The sequence below is a fragment of the Megachile rotundata genome, chromosome 16 (genome assembly GCF_050947335.1).
Source record: "Megachile rotundata isolate GNS110a chromosome 16, iyMegRotu1, whole genome shotgun sequence".
Classification (NCBI taxonomy): domain Eukaryota; kingdom Metazoa; phylum Arthropoda; class Insecta; order Hymenoptera; family Megachilidae; genus Megachile; species Megachile rotundata.
The window spans coordinates 1,308,838-1,331,647 of NC_134998.1; the positions used below are offsets into that span (position 1 = coordinate 1,308,838).

At 37.3% G+C, this 22,810-nt stretch overlaps 1 protein-coding gene across 4 annotated transcripts in view; it reads right to left on the minus strand.

Moving 5' to 3' along the window:
- LOC100881222 (2-acylglycerol O-acyltransferase 2-like) overlaps positions 1 to 22,810 on the minus strand; it is a 175,033-nt gene that overhangs the window by 17,704 nt on the left and 134,519 nt on the right. For all 4 annotated transcript variants that reach the window (XM_076540778.1, XM_076540776.1, XM_076540777.1 and 1 more), the window contains 2 exons: positions 1,468 to 1,707; positions 800 to 1,074 (listed from right to left, as the gene is read on the minus strand). In XM_076540778.1, the coding sequence (XP_076396893.1) occupies positions 800 to 1,074; positions 1,468 to 1,707 (515 nt within the window). The remainder of the gene's footprint in view (positions 1 to 799; positions 1,075 to 1,467; positions 1,708 to 22,810) is intronic.

The following is a 22,810-nucleotide window of genomic DNA, read 5'->3' on the forward strand; positions in this document are numbered from 1 at the left end:
CAGTCAATGGGTTAAATCGTGACTGGGTCAGAATAGTGTCGGGTGCCCGAATCCGCGCTGTTTACGCAACAAATTAGTTTAGATATCATTTGTTCCCAATTCAGTTTGAGATGATGTACGTGAATGAACAACACGGTGTATGTGGCGAATGACTTTATTAATACAAAAGGCGTGATGCGTTGACTTCGGAGATCGAGACTAGAATGTCGACAAAAATACATTTTCGCATGGGAGAGAAAACTCTCTCCTTTTTTGGGAAGTCCCGGGTGGAAAGGGCCTAGGGCCTCTTAGACGCGCCGAGCCAGCGCAAAACTATTTACAACTTAATGATTCTATTGACTCGACGGGTCAAAAGGTCTCTGACAAAATCAAGACCTCGCTTTCCACTCGGAACTTTCCTTGTCGCCACAAGTTAGACGGCACTACTGTGCATATCATTTTTAGGAATGATTAGCCCACTCCTTTCCAACATAGGAAATATTGATGTTTCAATTCTATATTTCAAGTGTACGAATACGTTTATCCTCCACTGTATGTGTTTGCTAGTTACAAATGAACAGGTTAGCACCAGTGTAGACGATTAAGAAACCTATCTGATTACTTTAAATTCCGTATTTCATATGTCTTGTTCTGTGGCTGCAATATGGCTACTGTATTAACTTTCAGTAGTTTTATGATTTCACAATGATTGCGTCTATTTTGTTACGTGTAAAATTCAGTTGATTATGGAAACATTCAATAGGCCAAGTCAACAGTATTTGTAAACAAATAATTTGTAATTATTTATGACAGCACGCACCCATGGCGAGAGCGATCTCGCGAAAGACGGGGATCTTGAACACTTGATACAGCATGACAACATGAGGTTGCAAACCGGGAAACAATGTCTTAGCACCTCGACTTTCACACCGAAAAGAACCTATTGCTCCTGAAGCATATATCCCGTGAGGAAAACTGCAGAGTAGATAATTTTTATTCGGGTCTAAATCGGTGGTTTTTAGCAACGTCACGGGAAAGAAATCGAAAACATGCTGGATCCATCGGGATTTTGTCACCATATTCGTCAATTTCGTACTGAAATTAAGACAAAGAGCTTTCGTTGATTTATGATAAAATGTTTTGAGTTATTTCTCAAGATTAATAACGAATTATATGAAAACTTTGTTCACGAGTGGTAGATATCAAATGAATCAAATGAATTAGACTTAAAGCGTTCTTTAACATTCTTTAGACGTTATTACAATAATATACTAATAATAGTATCAATATAGCATTTATTACAGTAGTTTCAACTTTTACGACAATATTCTGAAAACAGGTTAAATTGTCTAATCAAGAGCATAAATACACTTACCAGAAGTGCATAGCATTTCTCCAAAATATAATATTTAATATTATATTTGATACTAACGTAACCCAGTATAAGAAACTAAAGATAGAATAAAGAAAGAAAATAAGAGCTCTTACCTTCTACCGCCCTTGTTGCACGTGTCCCAGTCATAGTACATCCACAGAAAATACAGCAAAACGTAGTAACGTATAGTCGCGGCAAAAAAAAGGAGATAGCCAATAATGACAAAACCAAGCACAGGTCCAAAACACATTATGAAGAACCATAGCGTGACTGATAGTGTTTCCAGTCTCCGTTTCAGCGGCACATTCAATGGTGCAAACTTTATATCCAATATCTTCATTGTTGTATTCCGACTATATAATAACGTTAAAACATTTCCTTCAGATCTCTAAATAGCTGAAATTGCTATACTTATAAATAACATTATTATTCAGGACCAACAAGTTCTGTTTTATTCGCGATGTATGTCTAAATATAATACTTTTATAGTTCGGACATGTTGTCTTTATCTTCGTATTTCAGCATGCTGGCTGCCTCGCGCATTTATGAAGAAATCCCGGTCAGGCTACGCGCTGTTCATAAGTGCGTATTGTTTATTCTTTTTGCTTAAACTATTTCAAAAAAATCCATTAAAGTTATCATTATTGTACTGAAATATTACTTACAAGATAAGATCCTCGAATTACTTATAATTTATGGAAACAGTGTAATTTTTTAGTTTTATATCGTATTTTATATTGTCAATCACCAATAACTGATGCGGCTTGAACGGAAAGTTCAGTGTCAGTCATTGGTGACTGACGTAGTAACTAACATGTTAAGATGTGTTCTGTGTAAACACTGTAGGATCATCAACATCACGGAATGGTATTAAAGAACGTTTCTTACTCTTAATAACGTTAATGTTAATTAAATGGTAATAAAACGCTGAGAACCCAAATGATTTTGTTTTTTAGTGACTATTTACTATACTATTGAATTTCTCAATCTTTCCATGAACTGATTATACATGTTAGAGAAAAATTAGATTTGCTCTCGTCAATGGTTCTGGGGTAAGTGCCAAGAGGTCAAACTTAGTCCTCTTACCAGAAGGCATCCTCGCCTTCCCCACTCCGTGGCCAGATCCTTGAGGAACAATGTCCCATTCATTCCGGCAACGCAACGTCGGGCTGCTTGCCTTTCCCAATTTTCCTCATTCAAACAAATAAGTCTGCAACATCCGATTGCCATGTGACTTCAAGTCACTGGCAATCGTCTGTCGCCCTAGCTGTCCGTTTACAACCATTCACTCGTCCAGACCTCGCACAGTTCATCCCGATCATAAATCGTACGAAAGCAAAATAGCGGCGGGCTAATTGCCTTTGACGACCCTCAAAAATACGTTGGCGCTAACACGGCCAACCTGACATGCTTCACGCTCTCGGGAAGCATCAATTCATAAGTACAGCAATATGTATCATAACATCAAACAAACATTTTGTTACCATATTCCCTCGGGATTGATAACGTCCTCTATTCCGCGCAATTCGTGTAGTTTTCAAACGTCGTCCTTCGAAGAATATTCTATCAAGTCCGTGGCCTTATTGTCACCCCTTGAAAATCTCTTTCGAAGTCTTAACGTTCTATTCCATACACGACATTGACGCCTTTCATACGTTATTCCCAGACACCAATAATCTTAATACCCTTCCGACGGCTCTGCGCTTTACGGAGTATACAACTGACTGCACATATTACACCTCCGACGACACTGCGCTTTACGGAGTATACAAATATCTTCCCATCATCAGTTATAAAAACACACTTGACCACAGGGCATACAGTTAAAATGCCACAAAACCACTCATTTATTCAAGTCTCCAATGATTTTATTATAAAAATGTACGGATAAGAACAAAAACTAAAATGTTTCGTTAAACAATTATTCTCAAAACTATCGAATATCGCTATTATAACATTGCATAAACTCAATAGCACACAAAAGATAAAAGAAAGAAAAATGTTCATTTGTATAGTAAAAAGATTAATCCACATGCAATACAATAGAAATTAATAAAACAATTAACAAACAGTGCTAAATATTCTAACGCTAACACGGTCCATCAGTAGATTCCGTATCGTCATCGCTTAACTGCGTATCATTCCATTCTCCTTCCCACATTCTAAGACGATCCTTGGGCACCGTTTGTGGTCTGCCGGACTTTCCTATGATTTCGAAACGATCGTTTGTTATAAGTTTTGAAATCGTAAAAGGTCCCGTATACTTAACATCTAATTTTGACCTTCTATTATCTGCTGGCTTTACAAAAACAGTGTCACCTTCCTTATAAAAAATACTATCTCTACGCGTTCTATTAAATCTGTTTTCTTGCAAGACCGCGTTTTCTTTTAACCTATTGGCAGCTACACCTCTGTCACGGACAATGTCTATCTCCTCATTTGTAGCCGGCAATGTTTCTTCGGCACGCATTGCATTACCTGGGCCTTGTTCTAGGCCAAATAGCAACCTACTGGGGGAAAATCCAGTCGATTTTTGTATAGTGGTATTAAGGGCCAGCATTAGCTTTGCTAGTTTGCTCGGCCATTCTGTTCCTTTTTTTGTTTCCGCGGTAAGAAGGTTTGTTACGGTCCCTACGTATCGCTCAGCTTGACCGTTAGCTCGAGGTGCGCCTGTAGCAATAAAATGTACCTGACTTCCGTGTTTTTCTATGAATTGTTTCAGAGGTTTGTATGTGAAATTAGTCGCTCTGTCTAAGACTATAATTCGCGGTGTCCCAAACAATGTAAGTCGTTCTCTAAAAACTTGTAGTGTTTCAGGGCCGCTTAAGGTTCTCAACGGTATCAACTGAATGTATTTTGTAAATGCATCAACTATTATTAGGATGTGCTGGAAACCTTCTTTAGACTGTTGAAATGGGCCGACACAGTCACAGTGTATTGTGTCGAACGGTATGGATTTTTTTGGAATTGAATGCAAATATCCCTGTCTCGGTCCTGTATGTCGTTTTGATACAACACAGGTAATGCAATGTTTAATGTACTTTCTTACAAACGCGTGCATTTTCGGAAACCAATATTTTTGCGATATACGATCGTATGTTTTGTCATACCCAACATGACAGTTCTCGTCATGATAGAGACGTAGCAAACCAAGCCTACTGCCTTTCGGAACGAAACTACGATATACTACACGTCCTGTGTCTCTTTTTATTTTCCTACAAAGGATCGTATCCCTTAATTCGAAGTCTGACGTTAAACTATGATTAGAAGCTAATTTCGCTATTATTTCTTTTGTTTCCTCGTCACTTCTCTGAGCCACTTCTAACCAACTACCTTCACAAATAAAATTGACGCGATAATCTTTCGGGGGGTTTCGGCTAAAATAATCCGCATATTCTATCTGTTTACCTTTACGATATTCTAACTCAAAATTAAAATCTTGTAAAAGGATCCACCATCGAGCTACCCTAGGTACTAAGTCCTTTTTGTTGTTGGTTGCCTTTATCGCATTACAATCGGTAACAATTTTAAATTTAATGCCAAGAAGATAGACGCGGAAATACTTTAATGCATTTACAATTGCCAATGTCTCGAGCTCATAAGAATGATAACGCGACTCTTCAGGGGTCGTACGTCTACTAAAATAAGACACCACCCTCAGATCTCCGCCTACTCTCTGAAATAAAACGGCACCGTAACCTAATGAACTAGCATCTGTGTGCAATTCGGTTTCTCGTTGCGGATCGAAAATGATTAATAACGGCTTTGAAGTAAGTTGATTTAAAATATACTTCCGTGCCTCTTCTTGGTGTTCTCCCCAGTTCCAGGGTTCTCCTTGTTTTGTTAATCTCGTAATGCAAGCCGTACGAGCCGAAAATTCCGGAATAAACTTGCGAAAATAACTTGCAAGGCCCATAAACTGTCGTACCTGTTTTACATCAGCAGGTATAGGTGCTTCAAGTAACGCTTTCACTTTACTAGCGCCGGGTCTAATACCTTCGGCCGAAATTTCTCTACCTAAATATTCGATTTGAGTTTTAAAGAAAAAACATTTCTTAATGTTTAAGGAAAACCCTGCTTTATCGAGTGCTATTAAAACCTGTTCCAGACGTTCAAGCCCTTCTTTTATAGTCTCTGACGGAATCAATATATCATCTAAATACACTAATGCAATATTATGTTTTAAATTTCCCAACGCGGTGTTAATCGCACGCTGAAATACGGCAGGCGCGTTGCATAACCCAAATGGCATGCGCAAAAATTCGTAATGCCCGTCAGGTGTCACGAACGCGGTTTTCTCTATTGAACACTCTGCTATCGGAATTTGATAAAATCCGGATGCCATGTCAAGAGTGGTAAAGAACTTTCCCTTGCCTAAACGATCTAACTGATCCTCAATCAGAGGTAAGGGATAACGATCTTTTACAGTGATTTTATTTAATGCCCGAAAATCTACGCACATCCGATCTTCCCCATTTTTCTTCTTTACTAGGATGATGGGACTCGCGTAAGGAGATGTACTTTCCCGGATAATATTATTTTTTTGTAGCTCAGAGATAATCGCACGCACCTTTTCGCGCTCCGTAATCGATAACCGATAAGGGTGATAACTTACCACACGATCCTCCTTTGTTACGATTTTCATGTCTCCCGTACTTACTCTCCGAACCTGACTCCCTACTGCCACCATATGTTTGTACCGGTCCAGTAAATTTGATAATTCCCTCCTTGTTTCGTCACTGACATTTTCGATGTTGAAGCAGACGGGGTCTTCGTTCGATGTTCCCTTTTCTCGACCGCTTGAAGTCCGTTGGAGGGTGGTCGATCCGTCCGTTTCGGTAACGATGCGAACACCACCGTTGGATAAAACATTTTTCCCTACGATGAGTCCGTACGGGATGGAGGAATCCGGAACAACAAATAGATCCAATTCTACCGACAGCCCTTCCGACCGAATAATTGCTGTGGTGCTGCCGATGGTAGTGGTAGTTGAATCAGACAAGCCTTTAATCGTTGTGGCGAAAGGATCAATTTTACAATTTGCTCGTTTCGCCACCGTTTCTTTTACCAAGGAACACGTTGCTCCACTGTCAATAAGGCTCTCCCTTACAAGTGTGTCGCGTAACAGAATTGGGGTCAGTTTATGGTCTACAGAGAAGCATACGTTCGTCTGTAGCTGACCCATATTTAAATTTGGTTTTTTGTGCTCGCTTTCGTCACGTCGCGCTCTTTTGGCCCAACAATTGTCTTCACTGTGACCCTGCTTAAGACAATAGGAGCAGGTAATACTCCTCGGTGGGCTGCGTTTTCTGCCCATCCGTGATCGTTTGGAACAGTAATTTGCTGTATGTCCCCATTCACCGCAATTGTAGCACTGCTTTTTAAAAGGAACCCGTCCCTTTTCTTCATGCATTTCCCGAATTGGTTCTTTATTACTTTTTACTTTCACGAATTGTGACACTCCCGACAATAGTTCCACCGTAGAAGTATACCGCGCGTTCAAAAGCGATTGCCGCACAGACGCGTCAGTAATGTGTCCGATCACTAAACTAATAAGTTCATGTTGTTTAAACTCAATTTGAGTTTGTCCAAAATACTTTAATTTATTCCGCGCGTACTCAGAGTACGATTCAGCGGCATCACTCGTATAGGCTACAGCACGAGCCAACCGTTCACATAGTCTATCTTCACTGACAAACACGGAACACAGGTCTTCAGAAAATTTTTCCCATGATCTCGGATTACCTTCCCACGATTGGTACCACTTTTTCGCTGGTCCAGTTAATGCATGTGTCGCAAGGCTCAATCGTTGCGGAAGAGGTAACTTTTCCGTGATGCGTTCCACTGTCTGGCACCATTTTTTCGCGTCCTCACCAAGGTCAGCACCCCCAAATTCCGGAATGGCATCAATTAATGCATTCGGCGCTACACCGGAAACACTCGGCATTGCATTCGACGTGAATGTTTCCATGAATTTACGGAAAAGAGTTTCGAATGAAGGAGTGCTGGATTCGCCAGATTCTGCCATTTTAATTGCACACAAGCGTTTTATAAAAACTGAACACACACAAAACACAACACGGTTGAACTCCGAAAACTATATGGGGCGATTGGATTAACGTATCCCACTTCTGATGTTAGAGAAAAATTAGATTTGCTCTCGTCAATGGTTCTGGGGTAAGTGCCAAGAGGTCAAACTTAGTCCTCTTACCAGAAGGCATCCTCGCCTTCCCCACTCCGTGGCCAGATCCTTGAGGAACAATGTCCCATTCATTCCGGCAACGCAACGTCGGGCTGCTTGCCTTTCCCAATTTTCCTCATTCAAACAAATAAGTCTGCAACATCCGATTGCCATGTGACTTCAAGTCACTGGCAATCGTCTGTCGCCCTAGCTGTCCGTTTACAACCATTCACTCGTCCAGACCTCGCACAGTTCATCCCGATCATAAATCGTACGAAAGCAAAATAGCGGCGGGCTAATTGCCTTTGACGACCCTCAAAAATACGTTGGCGCTAACATACATATATTACATTTATTCAATATTTCATCTCTAATGCCAGGAATGTTTTTTAGTAACATTCAGAGCATGCGGTATATACATTTTGCTATAATAATTTTATTATTGTGCAATGCAGCTGTAAAAAATTGTTACATTTACGATATATGTTCCCCGTTTTAAAGATATTTGTCGTTTTTCTGAGACTGCTACTTACTGAAAATGTTACGCACATATGCAGTTGTTAAAAGTCACATATGTCAAAATTTTATATACCATGTTGATAGATAGCAAATATTTTGTAAGAATTTAATTCAAAAGATTCATAAATCTAATTCATTCTAACTCATTTGCATTATTTTTTAAATTTTCTTTTAAACTATTTAAATATAAAATCCATTATTTCATCCATTATTAGTAATTGTCGCCTCTAGAAGCAGCAATACATTACATTTCCACCTCCGTGTTTCGTCGTCAGCTGCATACAGGGTGTTCGGCTACTGGTGGGCATAATTTTAGGGGGTGGTAGCTGGAGTGATTCTGAACAACTTTTTCCTTTACCAAAATGCTGGTTAAAGCTTAGTTTTTGAATTATTAATGAAAAACACTGACCAATGAGAGCGCGTATAGACCAGTCGCGCGACAGCGTGAGCGACAGCTTCGAATATGACGGCCGATCGTCGTCGTGAACAAATGTATCGATACTGTCGGTATAACGTCGGTATAACAGGAAGCTATTAGGCAAAAGTTAAATCGAATAATGAATTAACATGTTAAGAATAATATTAAATTCTTCGTAATTCGTGAATGAGAAATAAACCAATTAGTTGTTGTTTACAACAACCACACGAAGTATATTGTATTTATTTTATGCCTTCAAAAAGGGAAAAGAATAAATTCACGAAAATTAATTTTGTCAACTATACTAATGAAGCAAACGAATAAATTCACGTTTCAAAACGAATGAGTACCTTGCCTATGAAATGAGATCGAACTGGAATAGAATATCTAATGCAGTACTTCATTGAAGTGAAATAAATCTATTGCTGCGTACGTTTAATTTTAAAAATACAGAAGTAACTTAAATAACACTTACTCATTGATTCATGGAAAAACTAGCTTCGATAAAAAATATTTGTGTCACCGGGTAGATCCACCGATCAGAGCATCAACAGCTGATGTCCTGGCAGGGTCAATGAACTCTCAATTTATTTCACTGTCTTTTTCTAATAATAATTGCACAACATAAGCACGACCGGTAAACGGACCGAATGAAAACGCGTGAACGATTATTCATAGATATGTATGTTTAACGATACACTATTCTAATTATAAGATATCCGAATTGAGGAATCGAAATTATATTATATTTTATAAGAAGACATTGTTAGACTGGCTACGGATCGCGGTTTTGTTCTCGATCGCGAGGCATACGTCGCTAACGGTTGCCATGCAACGATGATCTGTTGAACGACTGCGGCGTCGATCGACAGTCATCGTTTATTGTCGAAAGAAACGTGTCGAAATAAAATGTATCGTTGTTTTTAATCGAGAATTCCGTTTTCTTGCTTTCAAGATACTATAGTTTAAATCATTTATGAATTTTCGTTCACGTGTTTTCATTCGTCCTATTTACGTGTCGGACTGACAGTAAAAATTAGTGCAAATTAGTGAAAAATGAGAAAGAAAAGTGATAATGAAAACTCATAATGAAAGATGAAAGTGATAGGTGACAATGAAGTTTCTTGAGAGTTTTTTGAGAGTTTCTGTATGGTGATTGATTTATATTAACAGTAAGGACCGGTGGATCGGACCGGTGACAGAGACGCATTTTTATTGTGATTATTTGCGGTTTAATGGGTGAGCTACATTTAAATTTATTAATTACTGAATTCACATTTTTATTTGTTGAATAGAAAAGTTATTCAATTTTTTAAAAATGAGAATTTGTTCTTTTTCATCATTACAATATCTAACGAAAATAATTTTCCATATTTTAGCTATTATTTCTTTGCGATAACGAATAAACGTATTGAATAAATTCGATTTACTTTGATTACGTGAGTAGAGACTAATTTTGTTATTTCTTGTTCATGAATGAATGATAATTCAACAATAATCCAGATTTTTTTATTTATTATTCAATGTAACTTTCATCTAACAGCTTTCTATTATACCGACGTTATTCCGACGTTATACCGACGTTATACCGACAGTATCGATACATTTGTTCACGACGACGATCGGCCGTCATATTCGAAGCTGTCGCTCACGCTGTCGCGCGACCGGTCTATACGCGTTCTCATTGGTCAGTGTTTTTCATTAATAATTCAAAAACTAAGCTTTAACCAGCATTTTGGTAAAGGAAAAAGTTGTTCACAATCACTCCAGCTACCACCCCCTAAAATTATGCCCACCAGTAGCCGAACACCCTGTATAATTGAAATTCAATTCCGTATTATTTTTCCGCCATACTTTTTTACTATCGTTCAACTCAAAAATATTAAATTTTAACTTCTCGAAAAATACTGCGTTTTTCCAGAAGTCGTCTTTAGCTTTTATGTGTTGTTCTGCAAATTCTAATCTCTTTTTTTGTTTACTTGCTTATGTGTGGTTCCTCGCAACTTTACTGTTATATTCGGCCCGATATCAATCACTTTTCGTACTGTTTTAGAGGAAATTTCCTTCAACACATATTCTTGAAGGCGTGATGCAATTTCAGATGCGCAGGTATTTGGTTTCTTTTAAATAGTTCGGACGATTTTACGTTTTCCTCTCGAAGTTAATTTTCGAGGTCTACCGGCTCTTTTTTTATTCCGCAAAATTCCTTCTTTTTGATACTTGTTTATAATGCTTTGTATAGTCGATAGACTTATTTTTAGTATTTTTGATATATTTCTGTATGATTTACCTTCTTCATGTAAGCACATAACAATTTCTTTTTCTTTCAATGTTGTTTCTTTGCGTTTTCTCCCCACATAGCAAATATTAGTGTTAAAGTGTACTCGCCACGATTACTATTGACTAGACTAACATAACATTATCTAATGTAATGGTTACGTTGATCATAATGTCCTGATGCCATCGCAACTGTTGTATTTATCAACATAAATGATAATGTACGAATGCTTCTGTCCCGGCGATTTCTTACAGTCTCGTGAATTTTCAGTTATTTCAAGTTACTACATGCTGCTATTGCCTTCGGTTTTACGTCATTTGTTGCTGTAAGTGTAATGTTTAATACACAGCTGCATATGATTAAACATATTTAATAATATAGAAAATATTGTACTTTTTATTTCTATATTTTAAGTGTACGAATACTTTTGTCTACCACTGCATTGTCATAATTCAGTCTTTCGCAAGATTTTTCCGAAAGTCACAGAATTACAAAACGAAAATATCCATGCAATATGTGATTCAATCATGTACAATTGTGTCAAGGTAATTATTTGCATATATACATGACTTTATTAACTAACTGACTTATTTCTTCAGGGCTGAACATTTTAAATAGTGATAAGTGTTACAGTAATCACTGAAATGTTTGAGACAATTACACAAAAGCTGTTGCTATTTAATTTACAGAAAATAATCAATTCACAATAACATACAACCGATATTCGATTCCATCGTTTCATTATATTACAGCCATTCCTAATGCTTGCTTCGATCTTTTAACATTGTAACTGAAAATAAGCATAACAAGTTTGAAAATTTCCATTCCGTTAATTTTAACTTTTAAAAATTATCTGGAAAAGCGCCGATTACTTGCAAACCTCCTTTTAATAGTTCTTAATCATATAAACGGTAATTATTAAATATTTTAAGTAGACTTATAAACACGATGAACGATCATTTTTTATGAACCATATTTAAGAAATAGGACTGACAATGAGTACATGTGTAACGTCCCTGGGGGAAACAACTTTTTCTTTCTACCGGCATCATCGCGACAATCTTCTATCCATCGATTAGAATAGTCAATTATCGACCGTAGTTGCCAATTATAGACAGTACATTAGGTATCTATTACCATATCTATCAAATTCGACAGTCGGTAATCATAATATATATATATATATATATATTATCATTTACACTAATTATCTTATAATTTTGATTTAGAGTAGGTAATATTTTCCGCGAAAATAATGGAATATTAAGTTTGAATCGTTAAAACAAAATTATGTATTATTTTATTTTATTTTTCTAATAAATAGTTTTGTATAAGAAATTTCCGCTACGCTATGATGTGCCTACGTGCCGCGATACTCGCCCGAAATCCTTGAGATCAGCGCTAATCCTAGAAAAGGATAGCGATACTATTTCTATTTACGGCATTATCAAACAGTAAATTAATTTGAGGTGATGTACGTGAAATGAATACAATCGTGTATGTGGCAAAATACTTTATTGATATAGAAGACGCGATGCGTTTACTGCGGAGATCGAGACTCGAATGTCTCCCGAAAAACATTTTCCGACGAAGGAGAAAACTCTCTCCTTTTTTAGGAAGTCCCGAGTGGAAAGGGCCGAGGGCCTCTTAGACCCGCCGAGCCAACGCAAAATTATTTACAACTTAATGACTCTATTGACTCGACGGGTCAAAAGATCTCTGACAAAATCCAGACCTCGCTTCCCATTCGGAACTTTCCCTGTCGCCACAAGTTAATTAACTAAATCAAATTATATACGTAAAATCAGTCATTACTAAACTATTCATGGCCGGAACCACAATTATTTTCTTCATTTAAAAAGCTGTAAATCGGAATAGATTCGACTCTCATAGAATTCGTACGCAATTAATTAGAAAAGGACAGAAAATGTATTTTTCGCTAAAACACCGTTATACTACTATTTTAATATCAAATTGTTAGCCAGAAATTAAAGAGCGACATTTAAAATATAATTAAACCGTTCAATTTTATAATTAATGTATAATAACGAAATTATATGAAAATTTAGATATTCTGACGTCACAGAAATTCCAGGAATTCGGCGAACCTGCGAGTATAAAAGGGCGAGCGAAACCCATCTAAGCAGCAGAACAATTTTCGAAGTCGAACGCGATAGAAGTCTCCTTGATTAATATAACTGGAACAATTTTCGCTGTCAAAGAGCCAAAAAGATTCTTAATACTTGACTGGTCAAGCGGGTATTTGCCATTCGGTTACTTGATCGCTGGGTTGTTTTAGCAGCTGGTGAACAACAGGCTCCCCGTTTAAGCGATCTTGTAATTGAAACTCCTTTAGGAGAGTGCTATGCTTAGCGCCAAGAAAGGCTAAGACATCGAACGAAAGCTCTCAGCTACTCATATTTTGTCGAATTGCTAACGCGCCTTCAGTGTCTCGGAGTCCGCTCTGAGTTACTCCCCCTCATTGAGCGACTTGGTCACTGAAGCCCGTGTCTTTTGGGTGGCGGTTCAGCAATTACGAGTTCATAATTAGAGTCAATTTTGATTTGCTACCCTGTTGGACGTATATTGTTCATCTGACTCTGGATCGTTGGGTTGTTTTAGCAGCTGGTGAACAACAGGCTCCCCAATTAAGCGATCTGGTTTTGGGTGTCAGTGTGCGCTCTGACAAAAAGGGCTATGGACAATTAGTTGTCGAGTCAAATTAAACAAGAGTAATTGTTCCGAGGAAGCTTATTAACTTTAGATAAATTTTGGAAGTTAAATTAGTAAAAGAATATTGTTCTGTCTCTAGCGTACATTTCCGTAGTCGACTACACCGCGTTAGATAGTAGATAAATCTGTCTAATTTTGCGAAAACGTATCCTAATACGTTTAGAGAATCTCACTTAGGTCGAATTCCTCGCGGCGGTAGACTATAAAAGCGCTAACATTACTAATTTTGTAAAATTTCATTTATATTAAGTTAGAAACCGAATCACACTTAGGTAGGATTCATTATAAATTACAAGCGTGTTAATCAAGTAAAATCTTGTCATTGCGATAGCGTCGAACACAAAAATCAAATATCAAATTTAGTTAATATTGCGAATGCGAAATTTGCTTTTTCAGAGACCCGACTCAGATACGGTCCAATATAAAGTATTGAATAGCGAGTTTCAAATCGTTAAATTCACAATTGTCAATTACATATTATTTAATTCATCAAATATTATTATTATTATTATTCAAGATCTATCTAGTTTCTCTATTGTAATTAATCATTTATAATTTCTATACTTTTCTTTATTTGTTGCTATTGTTAATTGTTAGTTTCATTTTCTTATCGTTTTATTGAATAAATCTAATTGTTGAAAGATTTTGATCTGTGGATTTCACTCCTTAACCGCACACCACACGAATCCCACAATCTTAATTTGTAGAATCGAGTCGTTTAGAGGTAAAAGCCGCTCTTTACCTTTTAGCGCTTGTAATAAACTGAACTTAGGTTCCAGGGTTGTTACACATGCTCAGTCTACTTACATAAGCACATCATGTTTAATAATTGTCGTATATACATTTTCCGACGATAGATTTAATGAACAAAAAGTTGTTCCTTTTTTGTAAAAAGAGCATGAGCCAAATTCTTGCGCTGTAACATCTCAAACAGAGAATGGTAGGAAAGGGTATGTACATACATTAATAGCATCGTTCAATGTTTTACGGAAGTGCCTCACATATTAATCAAAATATGAATAGACAGATACGTCCTCCTTTTGTGCAGATATTACGCAGAATCGGTTACGGCATATTATTTCTATGTATCAATGTAGTAGTAGCGTCATTCGTTCAACTACACATGAAAGGTAATATTCCATATTAAATGGTGGCTGCACTACATAGAGGTACATAAGTGTGCAAATATTTATTTTTATAATAACATACATTATATATTTAGTTACAAATCGATTTTATATTGTACATTTTTAATAAATCTCAAACAGCGAATATATATAATGTATAGTAATATGACATACTATAATATTAAAACATGTAGAAAAATGAAATGTAATAACGCAACGAAAGATAGTGCACGTAGTCACACACCTTTTCCGTACGTACTTATAAAATAATTTTCAGAAAAAAAATACACCGACTTCGAAATGCACTAAAAAGTATAAAATAATTTCTATTTCCTAATGAAGTAATTTCTATTTCATTCAATCATACAATTACGTAACAGATATGAATGAAACCTATTTACTCGTTAGGTAGCATATTAAATGCATTTCAACCTTTTCGGAGGCGGCGCAAAATTAAAAATACCTCAGTAAACGTTGCTGCCAAGAAGCAGTTGATTGTGGTATGGCGTATTGGAAATTAATAAATCTTGAGAAAGAAATGCCATGAACATAATTAAGTAAAAGACAACATGGATATACGTTTTTCAATTTTGTTTGCAACAATAATCCTTTGCAACTAAAAAATGAAAAAATTTTTGGTAATGGTACCAATGGGGAGTCAGACTCTACAAGATGCGAAAGGCTTTGTTCCGATCGGACCACCCAACTAGGAAAAAACCGGCGAACATGCATAGGAAAAAAAATACGGGACACTCTTTCAGGGACAAGTACAAACTAATTACATCATGATCGAGGGTGCTTCATGCATTTGTGCTTTGTTAACTTTCTTTGCAAAAATTTACTGCGCATATGTACCTCTTACGGTTTAGAACTGCGCAAGGGTCAAAGTATCCGTAAAATAATAACAGATCCTGCGCAACAAATTTTCTAACAAATCAAATTGATGCATTTTTAGAACGATACGGAGACTGTACCAAGCAATGGGAATAATACACTAACGTCAACGTAAACTCATCTTGCTGTATAAGTCGCGTGTCAGAGCGGTAAAGCTTAGTTGTGTTTTAGTACAGTGCATTGTAATTGCCCTTTCTTGTCTTTCCCGTCCATAGCACGGGGCGTTCCACTAATATTAATAACAATAATTTTTCGCTAATATCACGGAAACTAGAGTTTTCCGTCAATTATGCATAAGGAAAAACTCGTTCAGAATCATGCCACTAATAACGTATTAGAAGGACATTAAAATCGTCCGAAGTTGATTTCAAAAGTTAACAACAATTTTTCGCTAATATCTCGAAAACTAAAGCTTTCCGCGATATTTGTATATGAACAAAATTGTTCAGAATCATGTCCGTGATAAGATATTAAAAGCGCACTAAGATCGAGAAAAGTTTATTTCAAAAGTTGCCGGTTTTTTTGCAATAACAACTCTTTGCAATTGAAAAATGAAAGATTTTTTGATAATGGTACCAATGGGGAGTCAGCACCTACCATATACAAAAGGTTTCATTCCGATCGTTCCATCGAGCTAGGCGTAATGTGCGAACATACATAGAAAAAAAAAAAAAAATATAGTGATCGAATTGAGTAACCTCCTCCTTTTTCGAAGTCGGTTAAAAATACTGAAGATGTGTAATTTAATAGAAACAAACTGACACCTATCCTTTAGTACTTCAAGTGCGGAGTAAAATGGCATTGCTTATTTTTTAATGCGTGCGCATCTTCGAGGTTTTTTCAAGGTTATATCTTGTCTTTTTCTATCATAACCCATATTCTTCATTTCGGAACCATATTCTACATAATAAAATACACGATTTTTGTTTGATACATTTTGTTGTAAATTAAATATTGAATTCAATACTGAAAATTCTTAAAATATTTAGTTGATTTTGCATGTTTGTGTCAAAAATATCTTTTCTATTAAAAGGATAACGTTACTTTTCCCTGGAAGGTTCTTTACTTCATTTAAGAACATTACAATAAATTCTCGAAATTTTTACCCTCAACTTCTAGGCACTTATTAATTCGTTTAATAAACGGCTCATGAACGGGTAATACAGTTATTTTTATGACCTTTTTGGAATAGTAAGTGGATCGGAATATACCTTGTCCTGAAGAAAATCCCATAGGAAGTAATCGGGTGATATTAGATCAGGTAATCTCGCTGGCCAGAAAACTGGACTGCTTCGACCTATCCAACGATCAGTAAGATTTCGAAGTGAAATAGATAGCTGTATAAGCTTGAAACATAATGTAAAATGTTAAAATTTTCAGGACAATCGTACTTCGCCATTCGTTTTTACAATGCGCTTACTTAAAAAGGATTATATAAGTATTCATAATGTTCTATTAACTACATGGTATGTCTTGAAAGTAATGTCAGTAAGTCGATTAAAAATTATTTATTGAACTGCTCGTTACAAATGATTAGAAATCTTCAAAATAGGCTCCTTCTGCGTCTATACATTGGTTCCAGCGAGTTTTCCAGCTCTTGAATGCATTGCTGTAGGCCTCCTCCGGAATTTCCTTCAATGCCGCCGTACAAGCTCTTTTGATTACGTCTACTGTTCAGAAAATTTTGCCTTTCATGGGTATTTTGACTCGTGGAAACAAAAAAAAAGTCGGGGGGAGCTATGACCGAGCTGTACGGGGGCTGGGGAATCGTGGGCACCCCTGCTTTAACCAAGTAGTCGGAGACGATAAAGGCGGTATGGGCCGGAGCGTGGTGCAACGTCCAGTTGTCTGCCGATATGGTTCGTGACGGTGCCATACACTTGAGTTTTTGGAATATTTAGTATATTGGCCATTAAACGAACACTTAATCGTCGGTCTGAGTTCAACAATTCCCTCATTCGTGTTAGATTGTCGGCTGTGGTGGTCGTGGATGGCCGTCCGGCACGGTCCTCGTCATCGACCACTTCCCGGCCTTTCAAAAAGGCCTTGTGCCACCGAAACACTTGCTGATCTGACAGGGCATCTTCTTTATAAGCTGACTTGATCATAGCAACCGTTTCCGTCGCGGTCTTTCCAAGTTTCACGCAAAACTTGATCGCAATTCTTTATTCTAACGAGGGCTGCATTTTGACTTGTATAGTGACACAAAACAATTCTCACGGATAGGCTCGTCCTCACTCTCCGGATGATCGGAGCACCTTCAGCAGCGGAGATCTGTTTAGCTGATTTCCCGTATTCCCAATTTTAACCGAAAAAATCGCAGTCCGACGTGAAGTCGCGTCACAATAAAGTCACCGACATTATTTTCAGGACATACCATGTATGTTTAACTTATTTTTAACATATAAAATACACTACTCAAAACATTTAAGGGAACAGAAAAATTCCTAAAATTTTTAGGCCGTATTCAAATCATCCTAGCAAAATAACTAGAACAGTCATTTTGAAGCTTGAAGCCTCTAACTTTTGACCCTTTATCATCATATTTTTTTTACCTTTTATTATTATTAATGAAACAAATGAAAAATCGCGATGGAAAAATTTTCGAAAATTTTATTCGTTTTTAAAAGTTTCTACGATTGCAGGAAAATTTTGTTGATTAATGACACTTTAGGACTGTTTTTCCTTGTTTCTTCTCCTACAATTTGCATTTCGATGGGGTCCGTTTCGATGATTGGTTGCAAAGTTACGAGCTACTGAATCCAAAATGACACTTTTTTCTATGATAACCTTTATCTCCTGAACCCACCACCGAGCAGAAGTTGTAAGGACGGTTATGGAAACCTAAGAATATACCCTCTAAAATAGGCAAATCAGTTTTTGATCGAATATTTTTCTTTGATGTGTGATATCGATGTAAAAAAACGTCAAAATATTGCGTTTTTTCCTTAAATTACAGAAGTTACTATATCTTTGGAAATAGCCATCACAAATATTAAACTTAGAATTTTTTTTAAGTTCATTGTTCGAGACATCATAAAACAATAACAATTTTGTTAACAGCATGCAGGTTTTGTTTAGTCAGGTCACACGAATGACACCGTTAGCTAGTTGGGGTGGCTATTGTTCGCAGTAGCGGTCGCTCGGACATTAGAACTTCAGATTCATAGCCGCAAATTATTACCGGTAAGTTGTAAACGTCTACAATTGGGTCGGAGAGGAGTTAGAACTATCTTATTCAATATTTGAGTGTGTTGTAGTTGACGTAAAAATAAACCAAGTTAACCAGGATTTGATTCTATTGCGTTGAATAATCACAAAACTATTCTGGTTCTTCGGAAAGGTAATAACATTCAGCCAGAGTAACCAGTTCACCATGCCGCTATCCACGTATACTGTGCGCTAAAATTCTGACCCTCCGAGCCGGATATTGGTCAACCAGCAAACAGACAATCAGCAATGGGTCAATTCAACAACAGTGGGTCTTATTGTTAGTAAGGAGATTCAAGAAGTATCAAGCTGCTCAACAAGCGTTGGAAGTCAGTCCTACGTTACCAAAAAAGTCTGCAGATGATTCAGAAATGTGACGTCAAGCAGTACTCAATCAGGACTCAATGAGGAGGTCTAGGGTAACCAACATCGACGTAACGAAGGATTCAGCAGCGTCAGACATCGAATAACTCCAGCGATGGCCATCAGCAGCGTAGTACTAATTAGTATAGACCGAAGTAGTAAGTCTCTATTCCTTTTTCTTGGGTGAACACGTGCATCATGGAAGTCAAATTAAAATCATTAGTCATCAAGTGGGGTTCGATTGCAAATATTTTTTAGGGAAAATGCGGGTACTACGATAGTACGTTCGCTTCGGAAGCGTTTAACGACTAACATTTATAGTGTTCACAAAAAATGTGCAAAGTTTCAAATTGCTCTGATTCTTTGTTCCCCATGGCCCGAATGATCAAACTTTGGAATCTATATGAAAAAGCTAAAGGAATGTCATTATTATTTCCAATCATGACTAATCCGTTAATTGTGTAAAAAAGTTTTTTCCTCTACATTCACTGGTACTATTGAAGCATTTTTAAAAAAATTTTTGTTTGGAAAAAAAATGTAAAAAAGTTTTTTGCCATCCAATATTAGCATTAGAATTACCCAAAGCATACTCACTCATACAAAAAGAAGTGTAAATGCGTCCATGCAATGTCTATGTGGTATACTTTAGGCAATTTAAATAAAAAAAAATTCCTTTGTGTAAAAGAATACTGTATTGCGCATTAGATCGTTACATTGTATGTAATGTATGTTGTGCATTGTATATGTTGTGTTATGGCGTGATCGGTGGCGGGCATCGAGGCCAACCGAAATTCTGAGCGACGATCGGCAGTTGTCATCGACGTTGTCGGTGGCAATAACGGTGAGAAAAAAGACATTCGATAAAAACGTGTTACGACGTGCACATCGTGCACATTGCCTTCCGTTACTTTTTATTTATTAAAATATATATATATAGTTTATTAACCATCTATAACGAGTAACGCCTTTTTTATTCATCCTGACAAGACTATTACAATTTCAGAAGTGGGATCGTGCTCGTATAGAACTTCCGTGTGTGGTTAATATATGTATATGTGTATATAAAGTTTATTGTTTGTTGAATCGAGTTATTTGTGACGATAATTAATAGTGTGGATTGTGCTGGTGTAAAGTGATCGACAAAATGGTGAATCCCAACGATTTAAAAGTGGTACAGTTGAAGAAGGTATTGCTTAAGCGGGGATTATCCACTTCCGGAGCAAAAGTTGAACTAATTAATAGATTGCACCAAGCAGATCCGAGTGGCGATTGGATAAAAGACGCTAGTTTATTGCCGGTTGAGGACACAGGACTAACCGAAATTATGGAAGATGATGTAGTAAACGCGTCTGCGTGCGAGAGTCACAATCCTCGCGAGAGTAATGAAAGAATATCCGAAGAAAATCTTCTTTTACGGGAGCTTAGATTGTTGCGACGTGAAAATGAACTTTTGAGAGGTTCGCCAAGGTCTACTACTTCCGCAACAGAGACAAAAATCAGCATAAAAGCTGTTAGTGATTTATTAAGTGACTTTGACGGCCTCAGCGAACTTTTCTGTAATTGGGAAAGGCAAGTTAGACTATTGTGTACAGCCTACAATCTTGAAGATAGTGCGGCGAAAATTTTGATCGGTACAAGACTGAAAGGGCAAGCTCTAAAATGGTTCCATTCGCGGCCAGAGCACATCGAGATGGATACTAATAAATTGCTGGAGGAGATGAAGAAGATGTTCGGAAGACGGGAAAGCAAATTAGTGCTAAGAAAAAAATTCGAAGACAGAGTTTGGAAGCCAAATGAACTTTTCAGTGTTTATTATCACGAGAAAATTATTCTCGGTAACCATGTGCCCGTTTCTGAAGAGGAAATGGTTGACTATCTAGTGGAAGGGATACCGGATAGGCAACTCCGAAACCAAGCCAGGATCCAGAATTTTCCATCAGCGCAGGACTTATTGGCGGCATTTGAAGTCATAACATTAACAGATGGAAGAAATCGGCTGCCTCGTGAGCCGGCGTCGGCGAGCAAAGCGGAAACGAAGGAGAGCAGACCGTCGTTCACGCCGAGCAGGAGCAGTTTTCCTCGGGAGGACAACACGTGGCAGACAAAGCCGAGGTGCTACAATTGCAGCAGGTACGGGCATTTATCCAAGGACTGCAGAGAACCCAGAAGAGAAAAAGGTTCGTGTTTTCGATGTGGTGAAATGGGACATACGTACAATGAATGCAAAGGTAAATCCGAACATAAACAAGTAGCTTGTGTGGACAGTATTCGTAAGTCGAGCGATGACGAATTTATGAAAACCGCTATTTTTGAATTAGGAGATTCGAGGCAGTCGATTGATACCGGCAGTCCGATTAGTTTTATTAAAGATACATTTGTTCCGCGATATTTGATAAATGTTACAGATATTACGAATAAGACGTTTTGCGGGCTTAACGGTAGTAAATTAGAAATAGCCGGGATCGTAACGGCGAATATTAAACTTGGTGCAAATAGGCAAGACGGAGTAAATTTATATGTCGTACCGGAAAATACTATGGCGGCTTCAGTAGTGTTGGGCAAGGATGTTATTAAAAAATTCGATTTAAAATTGACGGTACCTTCGGCAGGCGGGGTGGATGAGATAATTTCCGAAATTTTAAATATCGATACGCAAGAAACTCTTACGGAGAATACTGACACTTTATTGATAAATTCGGCTGCATTACAAATTGACCAGTTACGTTTGAAAAATCTATTTACGACAGAATACGTACAACCTAAACGTCCTGAAGAAGTGAAAGTCAAAACTGAGCTAAAATTAGTAGTAAAAGATCTAAAGCCATTTAGTTTTTCTCCTCGTAGATTATCATATGCCGAAAGAAATAGTTTACGTGCAATTTTGGATAAATTATTGGCAGAAGGGGTGATTCGCGTGAGTGAATCGGAATATGTATCACCCATTGTACTAGTAAAGAAGAAAAATGGTGAATTTAGAATGTGCATTGATTATCGTAAATTGAATAAACATCTTGCTAGAGATAATTATCCGATTCCACTTATTGAGGATCAGCTGAGTGTCTTAAAGGGAAAGAGGTATTTTAGTTTGCTTGATTTGAAGGATGGATTTCACCATATACCAATTGCCGAAGAGTCCGTCAAATATACCTCATTTATTACTCCGTTTGGCCAATTTGAATTTACGAAAATGCCTTTTGGGTTGAAACCGGCACCGACAAAATTTCAGAGATACGTGAGCGAAGTACTCGATGAATTAATTCGAGCCGGTGATGTAGTAGTGTATATAGACGACTTCCTTATCGCGACGCAGACTTTGGAGCATCATTTTGTTATTTTAAAGCATGTGTTTAAACTATTAGTAGAAAATAAGCTTAAGTTAAAAATTGATAAATGTAAGTTTTTATTTACCGAGATTGAATATTTAGGTTACTTGATTAATGAGAAGGGAATTAAACCCACCGATAAGGGTATTGACGCAGTGCTGAGATTTCCGATGCCTAAAGTTACTCGCGATGTACAGAGTTTTCTTGGTTTGTGCTCGTATTTTCGAAAATTCATAGAAGGTTTTTCAGTAATAGCAAAACCGTTGTACGATTTGTTAAAAAAGGATGTCAAGTTTAAATTTGCGGAGGTAGAACTTCGGGCATTCGAGACTTTGAAATCGAGGTTAGTCGCAGCTCCAATTTTGGCAATCTACGATCCGCGTGATTTGACGGAATTGCATTGCGATGCT